This window comes from Boleophthalmus pectinirostris, unplaced genomic scaffold (genome assembly GCF_026225935.1).
Source record: "Boleophthalmus pectinirostris isolate CB_2022bp ecotype Guang Dong unplaced genomic scaffold, ASM2622593v1 HiC_scaffold_22, whole genome shotgun sequence".
Lineage (NCBI taxonomy): Eukaryota > Metazoa > Chordata > Actinopteri > Gobiiformes > Gobiidae > Boleophthalmus > Boleophthalmus pectinirostris.
The window spans coordinates 42,264,197-42,291,745 of NW_026571190.1; the positions used below are offsets into that span (position 1 = coordinate 42,264,197).

General features: G+C 44.1%; 1 protein-coding gene across 1 annotated transcript in view; it reads right to left on the reverse strand.

Moving 5' to 3' along the window:
* Positions 1 to 27,549, reverse strand: part of cacna1ab (calcium channel, voltage-dependent, P/Q type, alpha 1A subunit, b) — a 178,784-nt gene that overhangs the window by 29,843 nt on the left and 121,392 nt on the right. Inside the window, 3 exon segments of the mRNA XM_055158395.1 lie at positions 2,681 to 2,788; positions 4,640 to 4,648; positions 6,229 to 6,334. Of these exon segments, the coding sequence (XP_055014370.1) occupies positions 2,681 to 2,788; positions 4,640 to 4,648; positions 6,229 to 6,334 (223 nt within the window).

Genomic DNA, 27,549 nt, shown 5'->3' on the forward strand with positions numbered 1-27,549 from the left:
GTCTCCAGTGTCACATGTGGGACACTTTTGGACCGTTTAATGTTCACACTGGAGTCACATACAAGTCACATTTAACTGGAAATGTGAACCACCTCGAAAAAACATCCGATTTCACAAAAAAATCGGGATTGGCGTTAAACCCTGCAGTTTGAATGTAAACTTATAGTTTATGCAAATGAGCCATGTGGTTTTAAGTTTCATTTCTGTAAAATGTAAACAAATGTGCTCAAAGTTGTGAGGAGGGAACGGACGCAGAAATGACTCGGTTGCTCCTCTCCATGTGGAGGAGCAGCAGCTCTACTCCGAGCTCCTCACTCTGTCTCTAAGGGAGACGCCCAGACGCCCTGCAGAGGAAACTCATTTGTGTCTCCTGTATCGTGGATCTGGTCCTTTCGGTCATGACCAGAGGTGAGATTTTAAACGTGTGAGTCTGTGATGGCGTCAGCTGTTTCCTGTCTCCAGTAAAACCAGTCCCTCTGAGACTCTGAAGTGTCAAAGATCAGACTCTGCACTTCTAGTTTAGATCCAAAACAAAACTGTGTTATTATTTTTTGTGAAACATGGTGCGAAAACTTCAGATACAAGATTTTTAAAGCACAGAAGGTTTCTATCAGGTTCTTCATCTTGTTTTCAGATTTATTTTCTACTTACTCATTCTGAATCGGTTGTATCATCTTAAAAACTGTCACATAAATTTCTTTTATGACTCAACTCGTCAGAAAATCTTAAATTTAGACAATAAATGTTTAAAAGAAGCTACAATCCATTTATCAAAGTTTTTCCTGCAACACTTCACTTGTTTTCAGATTCAGTTATACAGATGAATCATTTCACTAAGTTTAAGTCATTTTCTGATAGATTTAAGTGTTTAGATACTAGAGTCACTGTCCATTAATCTGCAGCTTCAGCTCGATCCGTGCGCCGTGTGGATGTAAACAGACACACGTGAGGAACTACTCCGGCCTTTTTACTCTTAAACAACGCCTCAAACTGGATTCACAGCTCCGTTTTGTGGACTGGGGTCATTGTTTGCGGACGACAAATTCCATGGATAATGCGGAGGAGATGCTGAAGTTTAAATTTACAAGTTTTCGAGAGCTGAGCTGAGGTGAGGTGAGTCATAAAGTCTTCTCGTTATTGTCGCAGAGTTCAAAAGTCGGGTCTCGCCTCCTCGGACTCGGGAAGAAGCAAATCGTTGCCAGAATGGTGCGAGTTCTCCTGCAGTGTGCGGCGGCCTTCAGAGTTCATGCACTCAGCCAAATCATCTAAACTCTAAACTCTAAACTCTAAACATGCACAAACTGTTTCAATCCAAATCCAATCTGAAACAAAACTGTAGTGAAAAGACTTCTATAGGAGCTTCTATAGCGGACACCCCCTGATACAGACCGAGTGTGTGTGAGTGTGTGTGAGTGAGTGTGTGTGAGTGTGTGTGAGTGTGTGTGTGTGTGAGTGTGTGTGAGTGTGTGTGAGTGTGTGAGTGAATGTGTGTTATGATGTTAATGTTTGTACTGCAGAGGTCTGATCGTGTGCAGAGTTGTGATTGTGTGCAGAGTGCCGTGTGCAGAGTTGTGATTGTGTGCAGAGTGCCGTGTGCAGAGGTCTGATCGTGTGCAGAGGTGTGATCGGGACAGAGCGCCGTGTGCAGAGGTGTGATCGGGTTAGTGTGCTGTGTGCACAGGTGTGATCGTGTGCAGTGTGCCGTGTGCAGAGGTGTGATCGTGTGCAGAGGTGTGATCGTGTGCAGAGGTGTGATCGTGTGTAGAGGTGTGATCGGTGCAAAGGTGTGATCGTGTGCAGAGGTGTGATCGTGTGCAGAGGTGTGATCGTGTGCAGAGGTGTGATCGGGTGCAGTGTGCCATGTGCAGAGGTGTGATGTGTGTGCAGAGCGTCGTGTGCAGAGGTGTGATCGGGTGCAGAGGTGTGATTGTGTGCAGAGGTGTGATCGTGTGCAGAGGTGTGATCGTGTGCAGTGTGTGCAGAGGTGTGATCGTGTGCAGAGGTGTGATCGGGTGCAGAGGTGTGATCGGGTGCAGAGGTGTGATCGTGTGCAGAGGTGTGATGCAGAGGTGTGATGTGCAGAGTGTGATCGTGTGAGTGTGCGTGTGCAGAGGTGTGATCGTGTCAGTGTGTCGTGTGCAGAGGTGTGATCGTGTGCAGAGGTGTGATCGTGTGCAGAAGTGTGATCGGGACAGAGCGCCGTGTGCAGAGGTGTGATCGGGTTAGTGTGCCGTGTGCACAGGTGTGATCGTGTGCAGAGGTGTGATCGCGTGCAGAGGTGTGTGTGCAGAGGTGTGATCGTGTGCAGAGGTGTGATCGTGTGCAGAGGTGTGATCGTGTGCAGAGGTGTGTGTGCAGTGTGCCGTGTGCAGAGGTGTGATCGTGTGCAGAGTGTGCAGAGGTGTGATCGTGTGCAGAGGTGTGATCGTGTGCAGAGGTGTGATCGTGTGCAGAGGTGTGATCGTGTGCAGAGGTGTGATCGTGTGCAGAGGTGTGATCGTGTGCAGAGGTGTGATCAGGTGCAGAGGTGTGATCGTGTGCAGAGGTGTGATCGTGTGCAGTGTGCCGTGTGCAGAGGTCTGATCGGGGGGTGCAGAGCGACGCAGACACTGGTCGAAGCGTTCCTCTGGTGGTGAGTGAAGCACAGCGCCCCCCGGTGTCTCTGTCGTCTGGGACTCACCCTTGTGCGGCGTCACCAGCAGGTCCAGCGTCTTCTGAGACAAGTTCGGCCATATTGCCATCATCTCTTTTCTGAGCTCTGCGTCCATTTGGTGCTTATCTGCCCCTCCTGCCCCCCCCCACCACCCAACCGCCACCCCCCCGCACACACACACACCACACACACACACACACACACACACACACACACACACACACACACACACACACACATGAATGACACAGACAGGAGGACAGACAAACCCAAAGGTGACACATACAGTCACAGAAAAAAGGAGTCGTTTTTTCCGCCGTCGAAACGGGACGTGAACCGAAAACACAGTGGAAACAAAAAAAATGAAATAAAAACAAACAGTGGACGAGAGACACCAGCCAAACAATGAGTCCACCACCCGCCCACATTCAGCCAAAAAGGGAGGAGGAAGAGGAAGACGTTAGTGACTGTGAACAGACAGAGAACACACGTTATTCTAAAGGTGGAACAGTGCAGAGGAAAACGCCTGGACCTGGTTTTCATGTTGTTTTGGTCACGTGAAACACTCTTGACATTATTGTTTGGTAAAAGCTGCAGCATACGAAAATGAAACTGTAAAATATTTGTATGATCTATTCATTTTACGACCAATTAGACGCATTGTTATGAAGGGAATCCAGCTGCCTGACGCGATCCTGGACACTGGATTCTCAGTCCTGGTGCTTTTTCAAAATAACAAAGATAATTTCCACGTTTATATGAGAGCTTTAATTCCGAATAAAAACGTATTCTGCTTTTAACTCTTTTCCCCATGAAGACGACATCTGACGACCCCCCTGAACCCTTATTAATGACGACTTTTTAACACCTCCGCTGTGTCACTAAAGACGTGATTTGACAACCTTTAGAAATGGCTCGGTTTTTCACATAGAGACTGTGATTGGTCGGGGCCACTACAACCCACACTAGACTGACCAATAGGATTCAAGGAGATGTTTTCGCCGATTTTTTCTGAAGTTAATCGAAGTAGTGACGATGGAGCTTCTGGAAAAAACACAACACGAAACACGTGCAATGGAAAGATGGCGGCGCTGCGACGCACAGTTTTAGAAATAATGAGGAGCGGACGTATTTTATGGATAAGTTTAGAGAAAGTGACTTTTATAGATTTCAAAGTGATGATGAAGTTGATTATAAAGTGGAAAACAGCGACAGCGACGGACTTTCGGGGAGTGAATCTTACGAAGGTGAGAATGCAGCTGATGCGTCTGTGTGGAGTCCTGCGATGTCCAAACAAACTATCCGGGCTTTATACTCGATTATGAACCAAAACTGCCCTGAAATCACTCGTGGAAGTCTGTTTTCTTTTATGCAGTGATGCTCTATTGGTGTAGCCATAGTAACATATGTATGGGTTGTTTCTAGTCGGCGTCCAGGGGGGAAAGAGTTAAAAGACCACGTAATTCTGAAGTAAGTGGGTTAGGGATAGTTTGATTCATGAGCCGGTTTCACTTCGTAGAAACCGTGTGACCTCGCAGCATTAGGATTCGTTCGCTCGACAGTAGACGGGGACTTTTTTATTTAACCAATCACTGCTAATCGTCAAATCCCGTAGGAGGAAGGACAATAACGTCTTTCCCTGAGATAAAATTCACCAAACATTCTCTCTCGCTCTTTCTTCCGGCTTTAAATCCTCGATCTCGGGAATCGTCGCCAACACAGAATGTCTGTCTTCGTCTACATCCATCTCGACGCTCTTTTGTGCTGATCTAGTCGCTGGAGAGAAATGAAACTGAGCGGAGGCCCGAGGTGGGTCCAGCCTGACGATCCGGACACGATTTCTGACACTGGATTCTCTGTCACGGTGCATTTTCAAGCGCGACAAAGAACAGTTGCCACGTTTACGCGACAGCTTTAATTCTGAATAAAAATGAATTCCGCTTTTCAAAGACCATGTTTTCCGAAGTAAGTGGGTTCGGGATGCACCGATACTTCCTTAATATACTTGTACTCGTTAAACATTTGTCGATACCGCGCACCGATACCAATATTACACGACACATCACGCAGGATTTTGGTTTCAGTGTCCCGGATAAACCAGTGACCCGTTTATGAGAAACCAGGATAAATAAAATGACTGCACATGTTAAATAAAGAGCTGTGCTGAACCTGCACACGTTTTCTTCCCAAAGACGTAAATCCGTTGGCGTCTCTATTTCCCGAAGGAGAATATTTTAATTCCAAACTATTTAATTCAGAACAATTCTTTCGGAATTAAAAATACGTCATGTAAACGTGGCCAATGATGGCAGTCTAGTGCCGCCCACTTTTGTCTCTAAACACTTCTACACCGCACTTTCTCGTGGCGGCATTTCCGGTTAAACGGCGGCCCATTAACAGTCTCTTTTTCAGGTGTATGTGTTTTTAGTGGAAGGGGCAACTAGAGCAGCCAGAAGAAACTAACTGCCCCACAATCTCACACTGCAAATTTCTCTCATCTGGACAAGATTTTAAGACTTCTACCAGGTTCTTCATCTTGTTTTCAGATTTATTTTCTACTTACTCGTACTAGTGAGACGCTTCATTCTCGTCTAGAGGAAGTTTATTTTAAGAGAACTTGGCCAGTAAAATGATCTCGCCGCACGGACACGTCATTTCAACACTTTAAAGTCGTTTTCTGATAGATTTAAGTGTTTATATCTTACATTTTGGCCAAGCTTTTTTGCAGTACGACCCTTCTTTCTGTGAGACCTGTACCGCTGTGTTTGGTGATTATTTATGGACTTAAGCTCCGTTTATATGACGACGGTTTGAACAGAAAATACAAAAGTGGCGTCGCGTCTTCACTTTTTATTCCACATTCAGATGATCGTTTTTGGAAAAAGTGTTGCAAAAGTGTGTGAAAGTCAACTTTTTGTGATGCCAGGCGGCTCGGTGGCGACGCTCGGTGGCGACGCTCGGTGGCGACGCTCGGTGGCGACGCTCGGTGGCGACGCTCGGTGGCGACGCTCGGTGGCGACGCTCGGTGGCGACGCTCGGTGGCGACGCTCGGTGGCGACGCTCGGTGGTGATGTATGTGACGCGTACGCGACCTCAGCACATCTGACCAGAGTTTTGCATCTTGGGCAGTGCAGACGGAAACACTACGACGGAGTGTGTTCAACTTTTCCACTCTGGACGGTGATTTAAAATTTTTACATTTTTAAGCCCCAAAAATGCCATCACCGTCTAAACAAAGACACTTACGATAAAATATTTTGTCCTTTTTACCCGCAAACAGGCCCTTAAAAACTGCACAGAGCTTTTACCTGTGACGTAACAATCCCAGGAACATTTAAACGGATTGTTTTGAGTCTCAGAGAAAAATAAAAAATGAACTTTGATTGATTAACGACCAAGATCAAGTCACTTCTCATGGGTTTCAGCTTCCTTTTCCTTTTTCTCTTTCAAAAACTATAATATCTAGTTTTGAATTCTTTATCGCTACAGAAACAAACTGCACTGTTACACCTTTAAAGATCGTAATGAAAATAAGATCGCGGCGGGATGCGGCGAGCGCGCGTCCGGCCCCGTACCCTTGGCGATCTTGATGTCCAGCGCCGTCCGGATCAGCGCCATCAGGGTGGAGTTGAAGTGCACCGTGTTGTCGTCGGCGACGGGCAGGTCCATCCGCAGCAGCCTCTGTGGAGACCAGCCAGGCACAAGGGGGCGGAGTCAGGGGGGCGTGGCCTTAAAGTACGGGGACGCACGTAACCTGAACGCTGGGGACGGGGGGGAGGGGGGCAAGGGGGCGGGCGGGGGGGGAGAGAGAGCTCCATAGACTTCTGCCACAGTTTGACCAAGATGTTTGACCAGATGTTTGACCAGATGTTTGACCAGATGTTTGACCAGATGTTTGTTTGACCAGATCTTTACGCTCAACGGGCCGAGCTCGTGTGACGTAACAGCATTTTAAAGGGCTCGTGTGACGCTGCGATGGACAGAAGGTAAGATGAAGGTTTCAGGTTTAAGTCCTTGGACCGTTTTTTTTTGTTTTTGATGGAAACTTTTCATCAGTTTCCACACAGAAGCCGTTTACTTTTGGTTCTACTGCTCTGACACACCACAGAGTTAAATAAGTCCTGGCCCAAAGAGAAACGTTTAAGGAGACACTGCTCTGCTTCGATGTTCGTTCTAGTCTTGTCGAGTTCTGGTGTAAGGTGCCAGACTCTTCTCGTGTCTGTGACTGAAGATACTTGTAAACAGACTTTCTTACTTTACCGGTGATTATGTCTTTTTCACTGCACAGAAAACCAACATTTGAGTTCAATACAGATTGTTTTTTTTACTCATTCACACCTCTATTCAAACTGTCCGTTAAAATCTGTGGACGGTCGATGGGTCCGTGTACCAGTCGTTCTTTTGAATTTCAGTAAAGAACGAAAAACAATAAAATGGGAAACAGTTTGTTATTTCATGTTTGTGTTTTAGAGTCAAACAAAAAAATATAGATTTCAACTTCTGCTTCTTTAATTTAAAGATGATTTCAAATGACCCAAATCAGAAAACAGCCATCGTGTCTAAAGGTAACGGTTCATGTTTTTGTGCCGAACCGATTCAGTTTCAGGTTGTTGTGGTCGTTGCAGTTCTGTGCATGAGCGAGTTTGTTCAGTTTGTGTGTGTTTACGTTCCTCCTCTACATGTGCAGCTCCACAGAGACTCAACTCTTTTTTTCACCAGGAACTCGTCTGTGATTGGGGCAGAGTTTCCCGTGGCGCTTTAGAGTTACAGCGACCGCCGTGACAACAACTGCCCCCCTGATTTGACCACTTCCCCCTGAACCACATTAATCCTCACAAAACTACTGTCGTTGCACTGGGGTCCTCACTTTCACCTTTCGCTGGCACAGAATCTCCATGCCCCCCACCCCACCCCAAACCCGTGACCTCTGACCCCAGCAAAAGTTTATTTTCAGTCGCTGGGACATTGTACCTGCAGCAGATCTGCTCTTACTGCAGACAATGTGGACACAAGATGTTTTTTTTTCTGGCCAAAACTCTGACGCTTGAGTAAAAGTTCATGCTGGAACAGTTAGTGCTGCTTTACTTTTTGAAAATAATAATATTTTTTTAAATAATATTTCACATGTTTGTTGGTTATTGAACAATATTTTATTTAACTTATTAGTTTTACCAAGCAACACTTGGATTGCATTTAGTTTATTTTCCCATTTGTAAAATGTCAAAGTAATTGTTGGTTTGATATGAACACAAATGGTTTTGCATTTTGTTCCCATACTGTACCAAAACATGAACCGATCTGTGACCTCAAAACTGAGGTGTGAACCATTACACCCATAACCGTGCCTATTTCAATTTTGATATTTTATTGTCTCTGGTTTATTTGCCCAGCAAGTTCTACTGCTTAGCGAGCGAATACGGAATACAAAGTGGACCGAAAGTGGATCTGTTCCTGTTTCTCGTCATGAAGTTCAACAGTGACTTTCTGAGACGTGAAAGTAAACGTGTCTCTATGAAAGAAGAGACATGTTTGTGCACAAAACTGCAACGATTTCTCAGGTGAGTCCTTCTAGCAGTAGATCTTCTGGGACAACTAAACAAGAGAATAAAATGTCAAAATTGGAATCGGAGACACTAAAACAGAATAATGAAATAACAAACTGTGTGAAAAATCCCTTCGTCAATCAGGTAGAATCCACGGCAAAAGAGAAATTCAATTTGTCAACTGGACAAAAGTTTCTCAGCTCATCCAAACTTCTGCTTCTTCAGTTCTGGTCACACACTGGTGGACACTTCTTTATATCTGCTGAGCTTTTAGTTTCCTTTTCCAGCTTTCTAATCAGTTCAACGGCAGCTGGATCTTAATTGTTCTCAAGATGTGTGAAAAATCGCTCAGTCGTCAAGGTAGAATCCACGGCAAAGGAGAAATTCAGAGCTGGAAAAGGAATCTAAAAGCTCAGCAGATATAAGGAAGCGTCCAAAACTGAAGAAGCAGAAGTTTGGACGAGCTGAGAAACTTTGGTCCAGTCGGCAAACTGAATTTCTCCTTTACCATGAAATAACAAACAGTTTTCCCATTTTATTGTTTTTCGTTCTTAAATGAAATTCAAAAGAGCGAATGGTGCACGGACTCCGACTGTAAACCTGCGTCTGAACGTCTTCTGTGTGTGTTTAGTTTCTCTATTGTATAAAATAGTTCATGAACGAGATTTGAAACATGCTTTTTACTTTTGAAACCTTTTCTGCTGGACGGATGAGGAATTACATCGTCCCCTCAGTCCACGGCTTTGTCCTCCATCTCAGGCTCAAAGCAGCGACCCCGTAAAATGCTGCGGCGTCACAACGGAGGCACTTTTTTTTACGCCGTACGACTCGCCTCGTGCGTCCTGCGCGTAAACGTGAGCGTGCGTGAGCCGCGGCGCGACAATTTGGACGCGTCTTTAAACGTCTCCTGCTTTTCTCCAGTGATACTCTTCAACAGCACAGCCGATCTGCCGCTAAGCAACTGTGAGAGCGCCAACCACAAGGAGGAACACCCGGAGCCGCCACGGCGTCCGGCCCAACCTGTGCCCATGTTCCCTAAATGTGTGAATGCTGCGGCGCATTCACACATCTCGTTTTTCTCAACACAAATCTGAGGATCTACACAAAAAAACACCAGCCCACCCCACACAGACTGCAATTAAGGCGCTTAATTGAAGTCCTTACGAGACAAAGATTTAAGAATGGAGAACAAAAAAAATAAACGTATCACTGGCGTCTTCTCGTGTCACAGGAGACTGCGGTTTGAGCTGAACTGAGGCGTCCGCTATAGAGCTCCCCCTACCTGTAAGGAGGGTCCCTGTCTGTCTGTACAAATCTATTCCGGGTAGAGCCCATGGAGACCGGCGTGGATAGAACAGGGCCGTTCGTATCCGGGGGCTTTCCATGGGGTTTACCTCCGAACATGAGCGTTGGGCACTCACTATGGCACACGGAGGATGGTGAGGGGTGTGTGTGGAGATCGTGTTGGGCATGCCCCGGGCCGAGAGTGGGCGGGCGCAGGGCATCAGCCGAACATCCAGCGCTTCATGCATCTACAGCCATGCAGCCAACCAACCATGCTCTGCCCACATGCACATGCCAATCCACGAGACGGGCACAGCCGAGCGCCGCAGAGAGAGAGTATCATGTTTATACACTCTATTCTATCCGACTGTACAGACGGTTTGAGTCCGTTTGTAAAAAAAAAAAAAAGACTGCGGTATCGAGGTCTCTCTCAATGCCAAACGGCTGCAGCTGACGACGTTAGAGAAGACTGTGGTAAAAGGAGAGGAGAGTTTGGACAGTGTTCAGACTGTGGGCACAGGGGGGACAGGGGACGGGGGACGGGGGGAGGGGGGGGAGGGGGGGCGCTGTTAGTGTGGAACTCGATGAGCGATGGCTTCACAGAGAAAAAGGGGAGTGAGCAGAGAGGGGTAAACAGGTAAAAGAATAAACCAAAGTAAACATTACATCGGAACACAGAGAAACTTGTAGACACTGAGTGAGACTTCAGAACAAGACGAGGACTGGACCACACGGACAGAAGTTACATCAGCTCAGATTAGTTTAGTCTTTAGTGGCTCTGAGGGAGAAGGACCAGCGCTGGACTAAAGGACTGAAGCTCTAAAGGACTAAAGGACGAAAGGTCTAAAGGTCTAAAGGTCTAAAGGACTGAAGGACTGAAGGACTGAAGGACTGAAGGACTAAAGGACGAAAGGTCTAAAGGACTGAAGGACTAAAGGACGAAAGGTCTAAAGGTCTACGGACTGGACTATCCCTGTTGGTGAACCTAAGGCGACCAGATTTTCAAACAGAAAAACTGGGACGTCCCTTGTTTGTGGTGGTTGGTGATAATAAAACTGCAAAACGAGTCATAAATCATCAGCATAGTCAGATTTTCTTTGCATCTTCGTCGTTTTTAAGCAGCGTTTCTGCATCTTACCTAAATAAATGCCGCTCTTTACTGATGACGGGGGTAAAATTGGACAAAATTTGGGACATTTCTTGTATAAAACTGGGACAAATCAGTGGTTTTGGATAAATCTGCACAGGCTCAAAACTGGGACTGTCCCGGGTAAATAAGGACGTCTGGTCACTCTAGGCAAACCCTCCGAAGAGTCGTGACGTTCCCTGTTTCAGATGGCACCAGAGTGGGTACGAACTAAAGCCTGGTTCAGGTCCAGGGTCTATAAAAGCTCCGGTAGTTACCATAGACTGTACAACGACGTGGACTAAAGGAGAGCGACGTCGCCCCGCAACCGAACGCAGCTCATCGAGGGGAGGAGCTAGAACGGCAAATCTGCAACCAGGGACCAAACGGACCTTTTTCACAACGGCCGGAAATCCAGCGAACTTTTCTGTGTCAAAATGTGTGTGTAAATGTGTGTTTTATTCTCCAGCAGCTTCATAAATCTGCCCCATCGCCAAATCTTCAACCGACAAACTCCACAAAGGAGAAACATTCTAACATGAACAATTTATCCACAACTGTCAAGAGAAGAAAGAGCAAAACATAAAGAAAACAACGACGACACATTAGTAACACAACAAACTCAACTCATGTTCTGATCCTGGAGAAAACAGACGGAATAAGTAATGCTGCTAACTCAGACTGATTCTAGAATTATGATATTGGCACAGACAGAGATTTGTGCAGTTTGAATGTTGGAGAAATAATCTGTGAAATCTGTGAGAAATTCAGTTCATTTGGTCAAAAATCCAATCCACTTTGAATTTCTGTCGCGCATTTCACAAACAAACAATTTCCAAAGTGCTGCACAAATACATAATAATAACAATAATAAAATAATAAAATAAACTAAAAAAAAAAATCATACTAGACTTAAAATAATAAAACCATTAAAATAAAATAAGAGCAAAATCATAGAATAGCAATAAATAAATAAAACCAATAAAAGTACATAAAAAAATATAATAATATAAATAAAAAAATAATAATAGTAATAATAAAAAAAAAAGTAATAAAATAAAAAATAAAATAAAATAAAATAAAAAACACAGGGGACCACACAGCTCATGCAGTGTTACAAGCCAGAGAATAAAAGTGGGTCTTAAGACGACTCTCCACTGTGGGCGCTGTTCGAACATGGGGGGCAGAGCGTTCCAGAGTGTTCCAGAGCATTCCAGAGTGTTCCAGAGCAGTGTTCCAGAGTATTCCAGAGTGTTCCAGAGTGTTCCAGAGTGTTCCAGAGCTCAGGGTCAACCACAGAGAAGGCCCTGTCCCCCTTGTTTTTAAGTGTTTCTCAGCTCATCCAAACCTCTTCTTCAGTTCTGGTCAGACTCTGGTGGACACTTCTTTATATCTGCTGAAAGTGGAGCTAACTACACTGAAACTACTCTGAAACTAACACACACTTGTTTACAGTTTCAGGTCTGAACAGAATAACAGAAGAATAACAGCAGGTGTAGTCAGGTCAGGACTGTTGTCGAAGGGTGGAAGTAAAAAGGCTGGAGACCAACTGGACGTCTTACGCAGGAGACGTTTATTTACCATCAATAAAGTGAACAGAGTGTGATCTTTGAGTGTTCAAGCCCCTTGACTCTGAGGAACAGGTTTATGAAGCGACTGATGAGACTATGAAGACCAGAAGGCACCGGTTATTCAGCAATATGCCACAGTTTAGAAAGTGGTGCCAATGGTGCCAAGGGAAGATCAAGGTGTAAATAAAGGTTTTGTGTCGATGTTAAACTGAGATGTACGTGGAAGATAAATGACTTAAATTCTCTTACAAGGACCAGAGGTGTGAAAGCTCCATTATGTCCCCGAACGATTCTGCACAAGACCCAACGCTCAAGTTCAACAGGCCGAGCTACAAACACAAACTGTAAACGAGTGTGTGTTAGTTTCAGAGGAGGTTCAGTGTAGTTAGCTCCTCCCTTCAGACAGATATAAGGAAGTGTCCACCAGCGTCTGAACAGAACTGAAGAAGAGGTTCGGACGAGCTGAGAAACGTTTTTGACCAAATAAACTTTTGTCCATTTGACAAACTGAATTTCTCCTTTTGCCATAATTCATAAATAGTAACTTGTTCACTCAGATTGATTCTAGAATTAAAATTATAAATGGATTTCATGATGTTGACATTGGCACAGACAGAGATTTGTGCAGTTTGAACGTTGGAGAAATAATCTGTGAACATCTGTAACATTTAAACTGTACAAATCTCTGTCTGTGCAAATATCGACATGAAATAGATTTTTAATTTTAATTCTAGAATGAGTCTGAGTGAAAAAAGTTACTTATTACTTGTTTTCTTCAGGATCATAACATGAGTTGAGTTTGTTGTGCGACTAATGTGGTCGTCGTTGTTTCCTTTAAGTTTTGTTCTTTCTTCTCTTGATCGTTGTGGATAAATTGTTCATGAAGAATGTTTATCCTTTGTGGAGTTTGTTGGTTGAAGATTTGGTGATTTTTATGAGATTTATGAAGCTGCTGGAAAATACGACACACATTTACACACACATTTACACAGAAAACCTTTAACCGGAAGTTCCACAAACCTTACAGCGCTGGACTTCTGGCCGTTGTGGAAACGTTCTCTCAAACCTGACTGGTCTGTTGTTAATGTTCAGATCTTTTAGGCACAAAATAGTGGAATAAAAACCTCAGGATCACGTAGAGCGAGTTAATACAAACGTTTTAAGACCACACTTTTTTAACTCGAAGTGAACCGAAGCAGCCGGAGCTCGAAGGAACGGGTTGGCGACGTCCGTCCGTTCGTGTTCACAGTCTATGGTGACTAGTCAGGGAGGTCAGGGAGAGTCGGGAGAGTCAGGGAGAGTCAGGGAGAGTCAGGGAGAGTCAGGGAGGGTCAGGGAGTCAGGGAGAGTCAGGGAGAGTCAGGGAGAGTCAGGGAGAGTCAGGGAGAGTCAGGGTCAGGGAGGGTCAGGGAGAGTCAGGGGAGAGTCAGGGTCAGGGAGGTCAGGGAGAGTCAGGGAGGGTCAGGGAGGGTCAGGGAGGGTCAGGGAGAGTCAGGGAGAGTCAGGGAGAGTCAGGGAGAGTCAGGGAGGGTCAGGGAGAGTCAGGGAGAGTCAGGGAGAGTCAGGGAGTCTGTCCTCGGGGTCTGTCTGCTGCTAAAGGACCTCAGGCTGAAGGATGACGTGGGGTCAGAGGGTTTTTATGGGATGGACAAACGATGAGAGAGAAAAGGAGAGAAGACAGAAGAAAGAAGAAAGAGGAGACAGGAGAGAGGATAGAGAGAAAGAGGACGGGGAACTGGAGACAAACGATGAGAGGAGCCGAGGTGTTTCAGGTGAGACAGAAGAGGAGGAGAGAAGAAGAGGTGAAATGATCTGAGCTGTGATCCTGCGTTCAGCGTGTTTAAAGGTCCCTGCGTTGGGTGCGGGGCAGCGTGTGTGTGTGTGGCGTGTGTTTGGGTGAGTGCGAGAGTTGAATATTCAGTCCACGGCGGCGACGGGCGGAGGACTGAACCCGGACTCTGCTGCCGCTTCTGTGCCCACGGCGTCGGTGCTTAAAAACTCTTGGCGCACTTTGCGTTCAGATCTGCGGCCCGTCCCCTGAAGTCTGGAGCTTCGCCACACGGGTCCGGGCGCGTTTCCTACCCCCTCGTTTATGCTCGAGGCCACAGCCGCAGCCGCGCGCCGACGTCCTCCTCCTCCTCCTCGTCCCGTTCGCGAAGGGTCGGCGAACGGGGAGCGGCGGGCGGGCGGGCGGGCGGGCGCGGGGGTGCGGCTGTGGCCGTGTGGCTCACAGGAGAACAGCAGAGCGCTCCGTCTCGCCGCCGTGGACGCAAAAAAACCACTGTCACTGCACAGAGAAGCCCGGACCCTCCACCGGCCGAGAGAGGAGGAGCCGACCACCAAAACCAAAACCACCAGACCACCAGACCACCACCACACCAGCACACAGACTGGGAGAACTGGAGACGAAGGACAAGGGCGGTGCAGCCCCTTTTACACGGCGAGGGGGAAACTCCTGCGTCTCAACATGAGCCAGAGTTTTAAGCACTTTTAAGCTCTGCCGCTGGGACTACAGTGGAGGGGCACTAGCAAGCTAACGGCGCACCACTGGAGGTACGGAGACGACAAATAAAAGAAATCCCGCTACAGATTTCTCAACTCTTGGCTTTGTTTCTTTGAGGTTTTTCCGTCACGTGGAGCGTTGATACTTTGCAGCGCACGTCATCGATGTTCCCCGAGGTTTGACGCTAACTGGAGGCACCGCTCTGTCTGAAGCTTCTGTTTAGACTTTAACCTTTTTTGAGCTTTGTTTTAAATCAGTCTGACCACGAAGAACCGACTTATCTGGACCCTGCGGCGCGACTTTTAACGGGGACCAGAAAACGAGAACAGATCACGTCGATCCTCGTTCGATTTAGAGTTGATTTTAAGTTGTTTTTTTTGGTTTGTTTGTAAATTTTTGAATTGTTCTGGCCCCACATTACGTCTCGGAGCTCATCAAGGTTCACTCTGAGGTCCGAGGTCCGGCTCCGGCTCGTGGGGCCTAAGACGAGACTGAAAACCAGGAGGACCGGACTTTCTCTGTGACCGAACTCAAACTCTGGAACACTCTGCCTCCACACGTCTTTACTCTCTGGATTTTAACACCTTTTATGTCTTTTATTTAATTTTGTTATTTATTTTTAATTCTATCTATATATATTTTTAAATCATTTTTAGCTTTATACATTTTAACACTTTTATTATTTTATTTTTTACTTATTTTTATTTGTTTTTGTTTATGGTTTACTGTATTTTATTGTATTAATTTGTCTGTGCAGCACTTTGGAAACTCAAATGTTTATAAAATGTGCTACAGAAATAAATTTGACTGGACTGAACAGTTAAACAAGTTTATCTCAAAGAACATTACAGTCACAAAGCAACAGTTTTTCAGTCATAATCACGTTTTAGTTGAAAATTAAACTTTTCAAACTATTTCAGAGCGTGTTAGGCTTTTTGTTCATGTTTGTATCTGTGTCTCCATGGCAACTGCTGAACATTCTACCATAGACACACAGGTACACTGCAAAAATAAGGTTTATAAACAATTAAAACTCTCAGAAAATGACTTAAAATAAGTGAAATGATCTCGCTGCACGGATTTTACTTTATAAGTGATCTTAAACTTTTAGGCGCCAGAGGTTTTTTCCTAAAACGTTCAATTTAGATTTTCTTAGTCCTGGTTTAGACCTGGTTTTAGACCTGGTTTTTAGACCTGGTTTAGACCTGGTTTAGACCTGGTTTAGACCTGGTTTAGTCCTTGTTTAGACCTGGTTTAGACCTGGTTTAGTCCTGGTTTAGACCTGGTTTAGACCTGGTTTAGACCTGGTTTAGTCCTGGTTTAGTCCTGGTTTAGACCTGGTTTAGACCTGGTTTAGTCCTTGTTTAGACCTGGTTTAGACCTGGTTTAGTCCTTGTTTAGACCTGGTTTAGACCTGGTTTAGTCCTTGTTTAGACCTGGTTCAGACCTGGTTTAGACCTGGTTTAGTCCTGGTTTAGTCCTGGTTTAGACCTGGTTTAGACCTGGTTTAGTCCTTGTTTAGACCTGGTTTAGTCCTTGTTTAGACCTGGTTCAGACCTGGTTTAGACCTGGTTTAGACCTGGTTTTGACCTGGTTTTCCTGGTTTAGACCTGGTTTAGACCTCATTTAGTCCTGGTTTAGACCTGGTTTAGACCTGGTTTAGTCCTGGTTTAGACCTGGTTTAGTCCTGGTTTAGACCTGGTTTAGACCTGGTTTAGACCTGGTTTAGTCTTGGTTTAGTCCTGGTTTAGACCTGGTTTAGTCCTGGTTTAGACCTGGTTTAGACCTGGTTTAGACCTGGTTTCAGACCTGGTTTCAGACCTGGTTCAGACCTCTGGTTTAGACCTGGTTTAGACCTGGTTCAGACCTGGTTCAGACCTCATTTAGTCCTGGTTCAGACCTGGTTTAGACCTGGTTTAGACCTGGTTTAGACCTGGTTTAGACCTGGTTCAGACCTGGTTCAGACCTGGTTCAGACCTCATTTAGACCTGGTTTAACCTGAATGAAATCTGACCCTATTAGAAAATCGTCCGTTTTATTCCGAGGAACATCTTGTCGACTTCAATCTTTCGGCGGTGCTGTGAGGGTTAAAAAAAACTTCCTCTCGACGAGAATGAAGCGTTTCAGAACGAGTGAGTCGAAAATAAATCTGAAAACAAGATGAAGAACCTGATGTAAGTTTGAAAACCTCGTCCAGATCAGAGACGCTCAGGGCCGATTCCTCCGGCGCGACGTCGCTGCAAAGCATCAACACCGACGGCACTGAGCTTTTGGCCCTGTGCGCGACAGGTGAAAGCGCCTGTCGGGGGCGTGGGGGGGGGGTGGGGGGGTGTAGGGGGGCGGCGGCTCCCTGCTGCTGTTGCCGTGGCGACAGTGTAAAAGGGGCTGCGCGGGGGGGCACCGGGGGCGGGCTACCTTGTAGGCGACCCGGGCAGGACACCTCTTGCCCAGGCCGAGCGGAGGACACATGTGCCTCAACATCTGATACATGTCTGAGTAAGTGATCCGGCCACTGGGGGGCGCCGCGACACACACACACACACAACACACACACAACACACGCACACACACAGGGACAAACAGTACCACACACACACACACACACACACACACACGGGTTTGGGAAACACCACAGAGACAGAGCCACAGAGGAAAAACACAGTTATTAAAGAAACACGGGGCTGGATTCAGGACAGAGGAGAGTCGCAGAAGAAGAGGAGAGGAAGAGGAGGAAGAGGAAGAGGAGGAGAGGAGGGTTAGACTGGTCTGTTCTGGGGGATGCTGCGTTCAGGCTCCTCTGGGAGAGTGTGGAGTTTTTACCGTGTCTTGAGGTTCGCGGCGCTTAAAGTTCCCGTACGACACCAAACAGACCCCGTGAGATCTGAGGTCCGACGCCGTTTCCTCATCGCAAACTGAGCCGCAGTCGTGTTTGTTTCATTCACGTGTTTGAGTAAATCTTTTATTTTTAGTCTGTCCGCATCTCCGAAGCTCTAAACGCTCTGTCCCACCTCGTGATGTCATGAGGCGGCGGCGTTACGGTGCGTTCTTTTATCCATCCGTCTCCCGCTCGGATCTCGGACACGACGCCGCGTCCGCGCTTCAGGAGTTTTATTATGTTTCTCGTGTCCGACTCGGAGAAAAACGTAGACGCCAGACAGAAAACTGTTATTGTTGTTTGTTGTTGTTGTTCGTTTTCTGTTTGTGACTCTAGAGATGTTTTAGTCAGTCTGGCACCGCCTATTTCTCTCCAGCGACGAGGTCAGGAATCATAAAACACTAGACGGTTCACAAAAACCCCGGAAGTTGTAGAGCGCAAACCGGCCAATCAGGAAAGAGCTGTGAAGCCGGCAGTTACTTAGGCTGCGTTCAGTCTGCAGCCTGAAGTGACCCAGATCTGATTTTTGGGCCCCTATGTTTCTGTATCTGATCTTTGAACCACAAAGATCCGATTTTTTCACATGTGACCAGGACACTTGGATCTGTGCTCCTGAAACTGATCCATATCTGATCTTTAACATGTGACTTGAGTGTGAACAGTCAGGTCACATTCATCCACCTACACGTCATCAACAAGACACAAACGTCACTATTCTGCGTAGGAGTGGTGTTTTAGTCGACGTTCAGTCTGCAGGTTTAACGCTCAATTCAAATTTTTTGGTGAATTCTGATGTTTTTTCGAGGTGGTTCACATTTCCAGTTAAATGTGACTTGTGTGTGACTCCAGTGTGAACATTAAACGGTCCAAAAGTGTCCCACATGTGACACTGGAGACACGACGACGTCAACCGCAGCGAGCGTCTCTGTGTTTACACAAGTTGAACAAACATGGACGCAGCATCGAGCACCTGGAGATTTTAAAGTTCCTCTCGTACCGGAGCCACAACATGAACAACTGACTTGTTTTAAGGAGGAGATTGAGAAGGAGAAGGACCAGGTTTTTGGTGGTGGTGTTTTGTGGTGAGTGGAGATGTGCTTCACTTCAGTCACATGGATCATGAACAGTTTTCTCTACTTCAGTGCAGAATAGTGACGTTTGTGTCTTGTTGATGACGTGTAGGTGGATGAATGTGACCTGACTGTTCACACTCAAGTCACATGTTAAAGATCAGATATGGATCAGTTTCAGGAGCACAGATCCAAGTGTCCTGGGTCATGTTTGAAAACATCAGATCTGTGTGGTTCAGACTGACATTAAAAGATCAGATACAGGAACATAGGGGCCAAAAAATCGGATTTGGGTCACTTCAGGTGCATCTGAACGCAGCCTTAGTGTTTTGTGGTGAATGAGTCGGCGGTGACAGAACTACATCAGAGTATCAGAGTTTTCAGGAGTCACACAGTCCCTGTCACATCTGGATCAACATGAACTCGTGGAGCTGGAGGCACCAGATCTTTCCGTCTCTTGAGTCGGATTAATGTGGACGAACACTATACACACAACCAAAACCACTCGATATGAACTAGTGTGAACGGGGCCTCAGTTCGTCCGAGTTCCTCCTTGTGAAGAAAAGGGTCTTGTCAGTTCTTGTCGCTTGTCGACGTCCTCCGAACTCTGAGTTGGATGGATAACGAACGCACCATGAGTTGACCAGAATGTTTTCAGTTTGAGAGAAAAACTTTAAAGTGTAAATGTTCAGAGTTAAACATGTGAATGAAACAAACTCGACTCCAGGTTTTTGTGACGAGGAAACGACGTCAGAGCAGACGGGAGCACGGTGTGATACGGGAGCTTCGAGCTGGACGCTGAACGTGACGTCGGCTCCTTTTCGTGTGTGTGTGTCGTGTGCGTACAGCTGGCAGGTGTTTGTCACATTGTGGGGGACTAAAATCTGCACACACTCGTGGGGACCTGCCTCCCTTACGGGGACAAAGGCAGGTCCCCACGACGTACGTCCTTTTGTCTGATCAGCAGCGTGTTTAAAGTTCAGGTATGGGTTAAAACAGGTTAGGTGAGTAGTGACTGTGGTTAAAGAGGGGGTATTTCACTTCTGTCGGGTGTTAAAGACGAGGTAAACACAGGCCTGAAGTTTGTGTTGGCGTTTTCACTGTAACTCGTCGCGTATTTAAATCACCGTGTTTCCTTTTGTTGTTTTGAAAATCCTGTATTTACACAAAAAAAGTTTTAAACGTTTCACATCACAACACAATCGGTGTTCGTGAAACTCCTGCACGTCACATCATGTTTGTCCAGTCGCTGCGTTCAGTTTTGTGTCATGTTTTTTGTGACAATACACACGCATCAAGAATCTCGGACTTCTGGTCACTGCGCAATCCATACCTGGAAGGATTTTCCGGAAAAGTGAGCGTCAAACCTCCATGTTTGTTTTCCCAGTGGGACGTGTCTATTGTCAAAGTCGATCTTTTCAAGTCTTTTGAACCATTTCACTTTTGTTTCTGGTTCTGATATTGTCATATTTTAGTTTTGGGATTCGGACGTCATATATATATATAATTGTGTGGTCGTTGGATCCTAACAGCGGAAAACGACTCGAGAAATTTGTTTGTGAACTTCATAACTAATATAATGACTGCAAACCTCCATTTAAACTGTTCCTCTTCCCATCGGAATTGAAAAATAGTGAAAGGTGAAGGTGATGGGCAGGATTGATCCACAGGAAGAACCAAAAAGGAAACATTTGTCTGACTAAGAAATCATCCCGAGTTTACAGAGAACATTTTGTATGTGGAGCCACAACAAACCAAAACCCCGATTCCTCACTCAACCTCGGTTACGAATTGAAAAAGTCAACGCCAAAGTGAAAGTCTCCAACTGTTCACCAAGAAACACCTTCCACTGCAAAGACCAAGACGTGATGTTTGTGTAAAACCACAAGAACAAGAAAGTGCAGCTCAGTCTGTTTGTCTTCTGCTCCTCTACATTAACAAACGGGATTTTGTTTTGTTGTTGCTCCACATACAAAATGTTCTCTGTAAACTCAGGATGATTTCTTAGTCAGACAAATGTTTCCTTTTTGTGGTTCTTCCTGTGGATCAATCCTGCCCATCACCTTCACCTTTCACTATTTTTCAATTCCGTTGTGAAGAGAAACAGTTTGAACAGAGGTTTGAGTCACACACATCTGATTCACTTTTGCATTTATGGAGTTCCATTCCATTTTCTTCCGCTTATCCAGGGTCGGGTCGTGGAGGCATCAGTCTAAGCAGGGACTCCCAGACTTCCCTTTCCACACACACGTCCTCCAGCTCCTCCAGTGGGACCTGAGGTGTTCCCAGGCCAGTCCAGAGACATAGTCCCTCCAGTGTGTCCTGGGTCTTCCTCCTCCCGGTGGGACATGCCTGGAACACCTCCTGAGGGACACGTCCAGGAGGCATCCGGAACAGATGCCCGAGCCTCAACTGGCTCCTCTCCACGTGGAGGAGCAGCGGCTCTACTCCGAGCTCCTCCCGTGTGACTGAGCTCCTCACTCTGTCTCTAAGGGAGACGCCCAGACACCCTGCGGAGGAAACTCATTTCGAGCGCTTGTATCCGCGATCTCGTCCTTTCGGTCACTACCCAGAGCTCATGACCAGAGGTGAGAGGAGGAACGAAGACTGACCGGTAAATCGAGAGCTTCACCTTTCGACTCAGCTCCTCTTCACCACAACGATACAGCGACCGCATCACTGCAGACGCTGCACCTGTCCACCTGTCAATCTGCCCACGCTGCACCTGTCCACCTGTCAATCTCACGCTCCGTCCTCCCCTCACTCCAGAACAAGACCCCGAGATACTTGAACTCCTCCACTTGAGGCAGAGACTCTCCACCCGGAGACGACAAGACGCCTTTTTCCGGTCGAGAACCACGACCTCAGAGTTCACAAACCAATTTCTCGAGCCGTTTTCCGCTGTTAGGATCCAACAACCACAGAATTACAACGTCCGAATCCCAAAACTAAAATATGACAATATCAGAACCAGAAACAAAAGTGATATGATTCAAAAGACTTAAAAAGATCGACTTTGACAATAGACACGTCCCACTGGGAAAACAAACATGGAGGTTTGATGTTCACTTTTTCAGAAAATCCTTCCCAGTATGAATTGCGCAATGACCAGAAGTCTGAGATTCTTGATGCGTGTATTGTTGTGTGTGAGCGTGGTGGGGCGTAGGCTCGTGGGCGGAGCCTCGTACACTGCTAACCGGGCCCGGGAGAGATCTCTAGATGTTTTCTGCAGAATACCCCCTCTTTAAGGTGAGGTCAGTGTCCAGGAGATGAATGTAAGTCAATGTAATGTCCCCAAAAAAGGATGGAGGCCCACGTGTGTGTGCGCGTGTTCCGTGCGTCGTCCCGCCCCCTGGTGGAGGCAGGTCCTGTGGAAGCCCCTCCCACAAACTCCCCCCAAAACCAGAGACACACCCAGAGCGGCTCCAACCACAGACTCCCCCGTCAGAGGGCTCAGACTGTGCCACGGTCTGTGTGCGTTTTTCTCTCTGCGAGAACAAACTCCACCCCGAACTCAGACCAGCTCTGTGTGTTTGGACCAGGGAAGCACCGATCCACACGACGACTGTTTACTCAAGAAAAAATCTAATAAAAATCACTCGATATTAGAAGTGTAACGATATCCAAGTCTCACGATACGATATGAACCTCACAGTGCGATATTTATTGCGATATCTTGGGAAAGCTCATGATTAGAGATGTAACAAACTCCAAAATCTCTCTGTACGATATTTTAACGATGCACATCTCACGGTACGATATTTACTGCGATATTTTAAACTATTTTAAAACTGTGAATATTCCTCTTTTTCGTCTTGACAAAACTTAATCCAAAGAACTAAGAGTTAAAAGTGTCAGAACTGTTATTTCTTCTTGTCGTCTGCACTGAAATGGAGCAAAGGATCATGGTCCATGTCAGGAGAGTCAAACTCATTTTGTTCCGGGGTCGTGTCATCAAACCGACTTTGATCCAAAGTGTCCGGATCAGAAAACTCATGTCATATAAACCCCAAAAATAACAATAAGTTCAAATATTTGTGCAGAGAAACACAAATCTATTACAGAAATCTTTTTTAATTGATGAACTCTTTCTTTTACAAAATATTATAATATTATTTAAAAATGCAATTTCAACACAAAGTTTGAACATGAACTTGTCTGTAAACAGGAATAAGTCCATTTTTGTTGTAAAATCCTGCACTCGGCTCCACTTTTCTCATGTTGGACATTTTTCTGATGAGGGTGTCACGGTCAACAGTCAAAACGATCGTCCTTTAAGAGCGTTTGGAAAGAGACAAGTCTTCATTTGTGCTGCTCTGGTGGGAGGGGCCACGTACATGATGTGTACATGATTCAAATATTTTAGTAGAAAATCAGCCGAGGGCCAGATTAAAGGTCTTGGAGGGCCAGATCCGGCCCCCGGACCGCATGTTTGACACCTGTGGTCTATGTAGTTTGTGCTGTCAAGAGATAAAAAAAAAAAAAAAAGATAGATTAATTAATTATGATCTGTAATTACTTGATCTAATTAATCTCTTTTTTAATCTCACCTAAAAATGTCTGAGAAACGCTTCAATTTGAGGTATTTTCATTTAAATTCTTTATGACATTATTGTGGCAGATCAAAAGACTGATATAGATTTTTTTTTTAAAAAGTGACTTAAAGTGATTTATTGTTTAACAAACTTTAACAGATGCAGACATTTACATTCTGCTGTGTTCTTTTGTCAGACTTTAAATAATTAGAAAATACAAATACAATAAAACATGAGGTTAGAGTCCTGCACCCGCGGGACCCGACGTGAAACAGTGCAGCGCAGGACATTCAGAAAACTCAGTGCAGATGTGGGCGGGTGTGGGCAGTGTCCAACACATTAAAACAGATTTTATAATAAGGCAACTCTTGTACAGAAACAGTAAAGTTACAGATTAAAAATAAGATTAACACCATTAAAAAACATAACGCGCTAAATATGACTTTAATTAATTAATCACAATTAACGTGATAATTTGACAGCCCGAATCTGAAGTTCTCTCTGTGTTTTTTATCTGTTGCTGCATCATAACTCTTCATTCAAACAAAGTAATTTTTGTGATTCGATATATTGTGATATTTTTGTGAGAACTTTGATGATACGACATCACCATATTTCAGTTATTATTACATCTGTACTAGTGTTTGTCAAAGCTGATCCCGTCAGATCTCAGGAGCTCAGAGTCTGGTCCTGGTCCAGGTCGGGTCCTGGTCTGGACTTGGACGGAGACTCTGGGAAAATCAGGAGCCACAGGAGGCGCCGGTCGTAAAAAAACTGTTGTTGTGTCTAGGGCTCGGTGTGGTTAAGAAGTTGCCGATACGATACATACCTCGATACCTCGATACAGTGAGTTTACGATTTGATACGATTCAGTACGATACATTTCAAACTGACTCAATACGATTTCGGTAAAAAATAAAGCCCAAAAACTTCTTTGTTAAACTTCTTCTTGTGCAAAGTTCATATGAAACACATCGATTTTAATCGTCGAAACAGTAAAAATGTCAAATGTGTCGCACAGACGAGTTTAGTTCCTCTCAACAAGCAGCAAAACTGTAGCTGGAACTAAATAATTTAGTAAAATATGTGAAAAAAAATACTATCGGCGATATATCGATACAGCAGCCCACAATATCGATACTGTACCATCACATTAAACGATACGATATATCGATATTTCAATATTTTTGCACATCCCTAGTTGTGTCCTTGGGCAAGACACTTCAGCCTCATTGTCTAGTATGAAAGTGGAGTGAGTGTGAGTGTTGGTGTTGGTCAGAGGGGCTGATGGAGCAGATCGGCAGCCTCACTTCTGTCAGTCTGTCCCAGGGCAGCTGTGGCTGCAGTAATACTGCACCACCACCGGGTCTGGAGTGAATGAATCTGTAAAGAGTCTTTGAGTGTCCAGAAAAAGTGTTTTATAAAACTGATGCATTATTATTTTATTATTATTATTAAGATAAAATATCGGTTTTCAAATATGGTTCTGTTCTCACTTGAGACTGATATTTGGCCGATGCCGATATAGGAACCGTGCACCGATAAACTACCGATATTTATGGGACAATTTTGATTATTTTTGCCAAATTTGGTGTTTTAAATTCATTACAAACTCACTCACAGACCTATTTAAAAAAAAATATTATTATTATTTTTTAATCTATCAGAGGCTGCGTCAGGTTCTGTTAAATATTAAACGTTTAAATGAAGTGTATGAAGTGATGTATATAAAGTCTTTTAACACCGTGTGAGTCGTGTGCTCCTCTGTGTTTTTAAATTTTTTAAAAAAATTGTTTTTATTGATTTCATTTATTTATTGGTTTTTATTTCTATTCTGTGATTTATTCTTATTTTTATTTTACTGGTTTTATTATTTTATTTATTATTTATTTATTAATTAATTAATTTATTTTGCACATATAACATGACAATAAAAAGAAACAGACTACATAAAAAGTCGGTGCCGGAAAAGGCAAAAAAACTCAATAGGGCAAAATGTTAAAGCCTCCACCTTATGAATACATAAAAAATTTACATTGTCACAGTGTATAAAAAAAATAAAAATAAAAAAAAAAAATATATATATATATATATATATATATATATATTAATATATATATATATATATATTATATATATATATATATATATATGACATTAAAAAACCATGGATTAAATTCTTTTGATTCAAACATGGATTAAAACACAATGAAACATCCACAATTAAAAGACGATCAAACATTTCCTCAAACTCTTTTTAAACGACGCCTCTGATCTGCGTCACAAACCAGACGTGAAAACTGCTCCAGAATTTCCCGTCTCTGTGTCGTCGGCAAAACTTCGCTCTTGATGTGTCAAATTTTGGAACATGAAAATTATGAATTTGACGAGTTTTGTATCTATGAATCTCTGCGTTGGTTTTAAATTAAAATGTGAAATGTTTGAGGATCGTTGTTGAATTGTAAAGAATTTTATACATAAAAATACAGATATGATAAATATTAATCCCATAAATATTAAGAATGTTAAGTTTAGTGAATAAATGAGCAGATGATGTTCGTGGCACAGAATGAGTGAACAAAATGTTTTTGCACCAATAATATTTAGTTCAGAGTCGTAGAGAAGTGCAGCCCAGACGTTATTACAATATGACAAATATGGATAAATTAAACTATAGTAGAAAGTAAGTGGAGACTTTGAGTCTAGAAATGTACAAACTTTTCTTATAACAACAAGAGATTTGTTCATTTTTCTGGTCACACAGTCAACTGCTCTTTCCACTTTATTTTATCATCGACAACGACGCCCAGAAATTTGGTGGATGAGACACGAGTTATTTCATTTGAATCAATTTTGATTTTAGGGTAAGATTTTTTACCACAAAAAAATCATATAATTCGGGTTTTTTTTGACATTCAGAGATAATTAGAGATAATTTGTTAATTTTGAACCATTTGTTATAAGCAGATAAAGCAACATTAGTTTGGTTTATTAGAACATTAAAGTTTGAATTGGATATAAATAAAGTCGTATTTTAGTCGTTTATTTGATCATTTTATTATAGAGTCTTTGCACCGTCACGTGTCTCCATGGCAACAGTATCTACGCCGCCATGACACCAGACACACTGTGTCACTGACTTCAGCAGCGTCGGAGAAACATGGGCAGGTTTTGTTGTGTATTTGGTTGTTCTAGAAGCTCTGAAAGAGATAAAACGATTTGTTTCTTCACTGTTCCTCTGGAAATGACTCATCAGGATCAAACAAGGAAATTAACGACAAAAAGACGTAGATTATGTCTAGAAACATAAACCACGAAGAGATTTCCAATGGTCCATCAAGACACCTGAAGTTTCATCAAGAGTATTTACTATTTAAATAGTTTCATAGTTTATTTAATGAAAGAATCACATTTACTGAACTAAAATGTCATTAATTTATCCAGGAAAACCTGCACTAGTTTATGATTCAATGAACCCACACTGGCTCCTGTGATCAACACGACGCACGAGTCGAAGAGTCTGTGAGTCGAACCTCGAAAGAATCGACCATGAAAAGATCCTCACGAACGTTACAAAGATCCACTCACAAAAAGTGATTCATTCTAGAAGACAAAGTTGTGGATAAACAAGACAATAAAGAAAACATGGTCCTACGACGAGTGACATGTTTATATGTGCTGGAACATACAGTTTCTACTGCAGATGTTTTCTTTTTACATTTTAGTTCAGTAAATGTGCTTCTCTCATTACATGTCTGCATGTGCTTCTCAAAACGTCACATCCATTTGAAGCAATCAAAGGTTTTTCTTAATGGAGTTGAACTTGATCTGGTCTCAGAATTTAAATACCTTGGAGTAATTCTAGATTCAACACTATCCTTCAAAAGTCATGTTAAAAAAGTATCCCAGGTTTTCCAGTTCAACATACAGAACTTCCGTCATATCAGGAAAAACTTATTTCTATTCTATGATTATGTCTCACATCGATTACTGCTTAACTACTTGGTCTCTTGCCCCACAACACTTAAAACCATTGAAAACCTCTATAAAAGAGTCTAAAAATACTTGACAAAAAACCCATTTCCCACCACCGCTGTCACATACTGAAAAAGCACAGGCTTCTAGATTTTAGCAACATGGTCAAACTCAAAAGGACTTGTCTCATTTATAAGGTTCTACACTCCCTGGCACCAGCACCATTAAATAATTACATTAAACATAAAGACATTTCAATAAGAATCCACGCGAGCCACCACCAGGGGAGACTTGGTCACACCCCAGAGACGGACCACCTTTGGTCAGAATGTTTTATCTGTACAAGGTGGAAATCTGAGGAACAGTCTCCACTGACCCTGAAAGAATGTCCCACATACACCTGTTTTAAAGCTC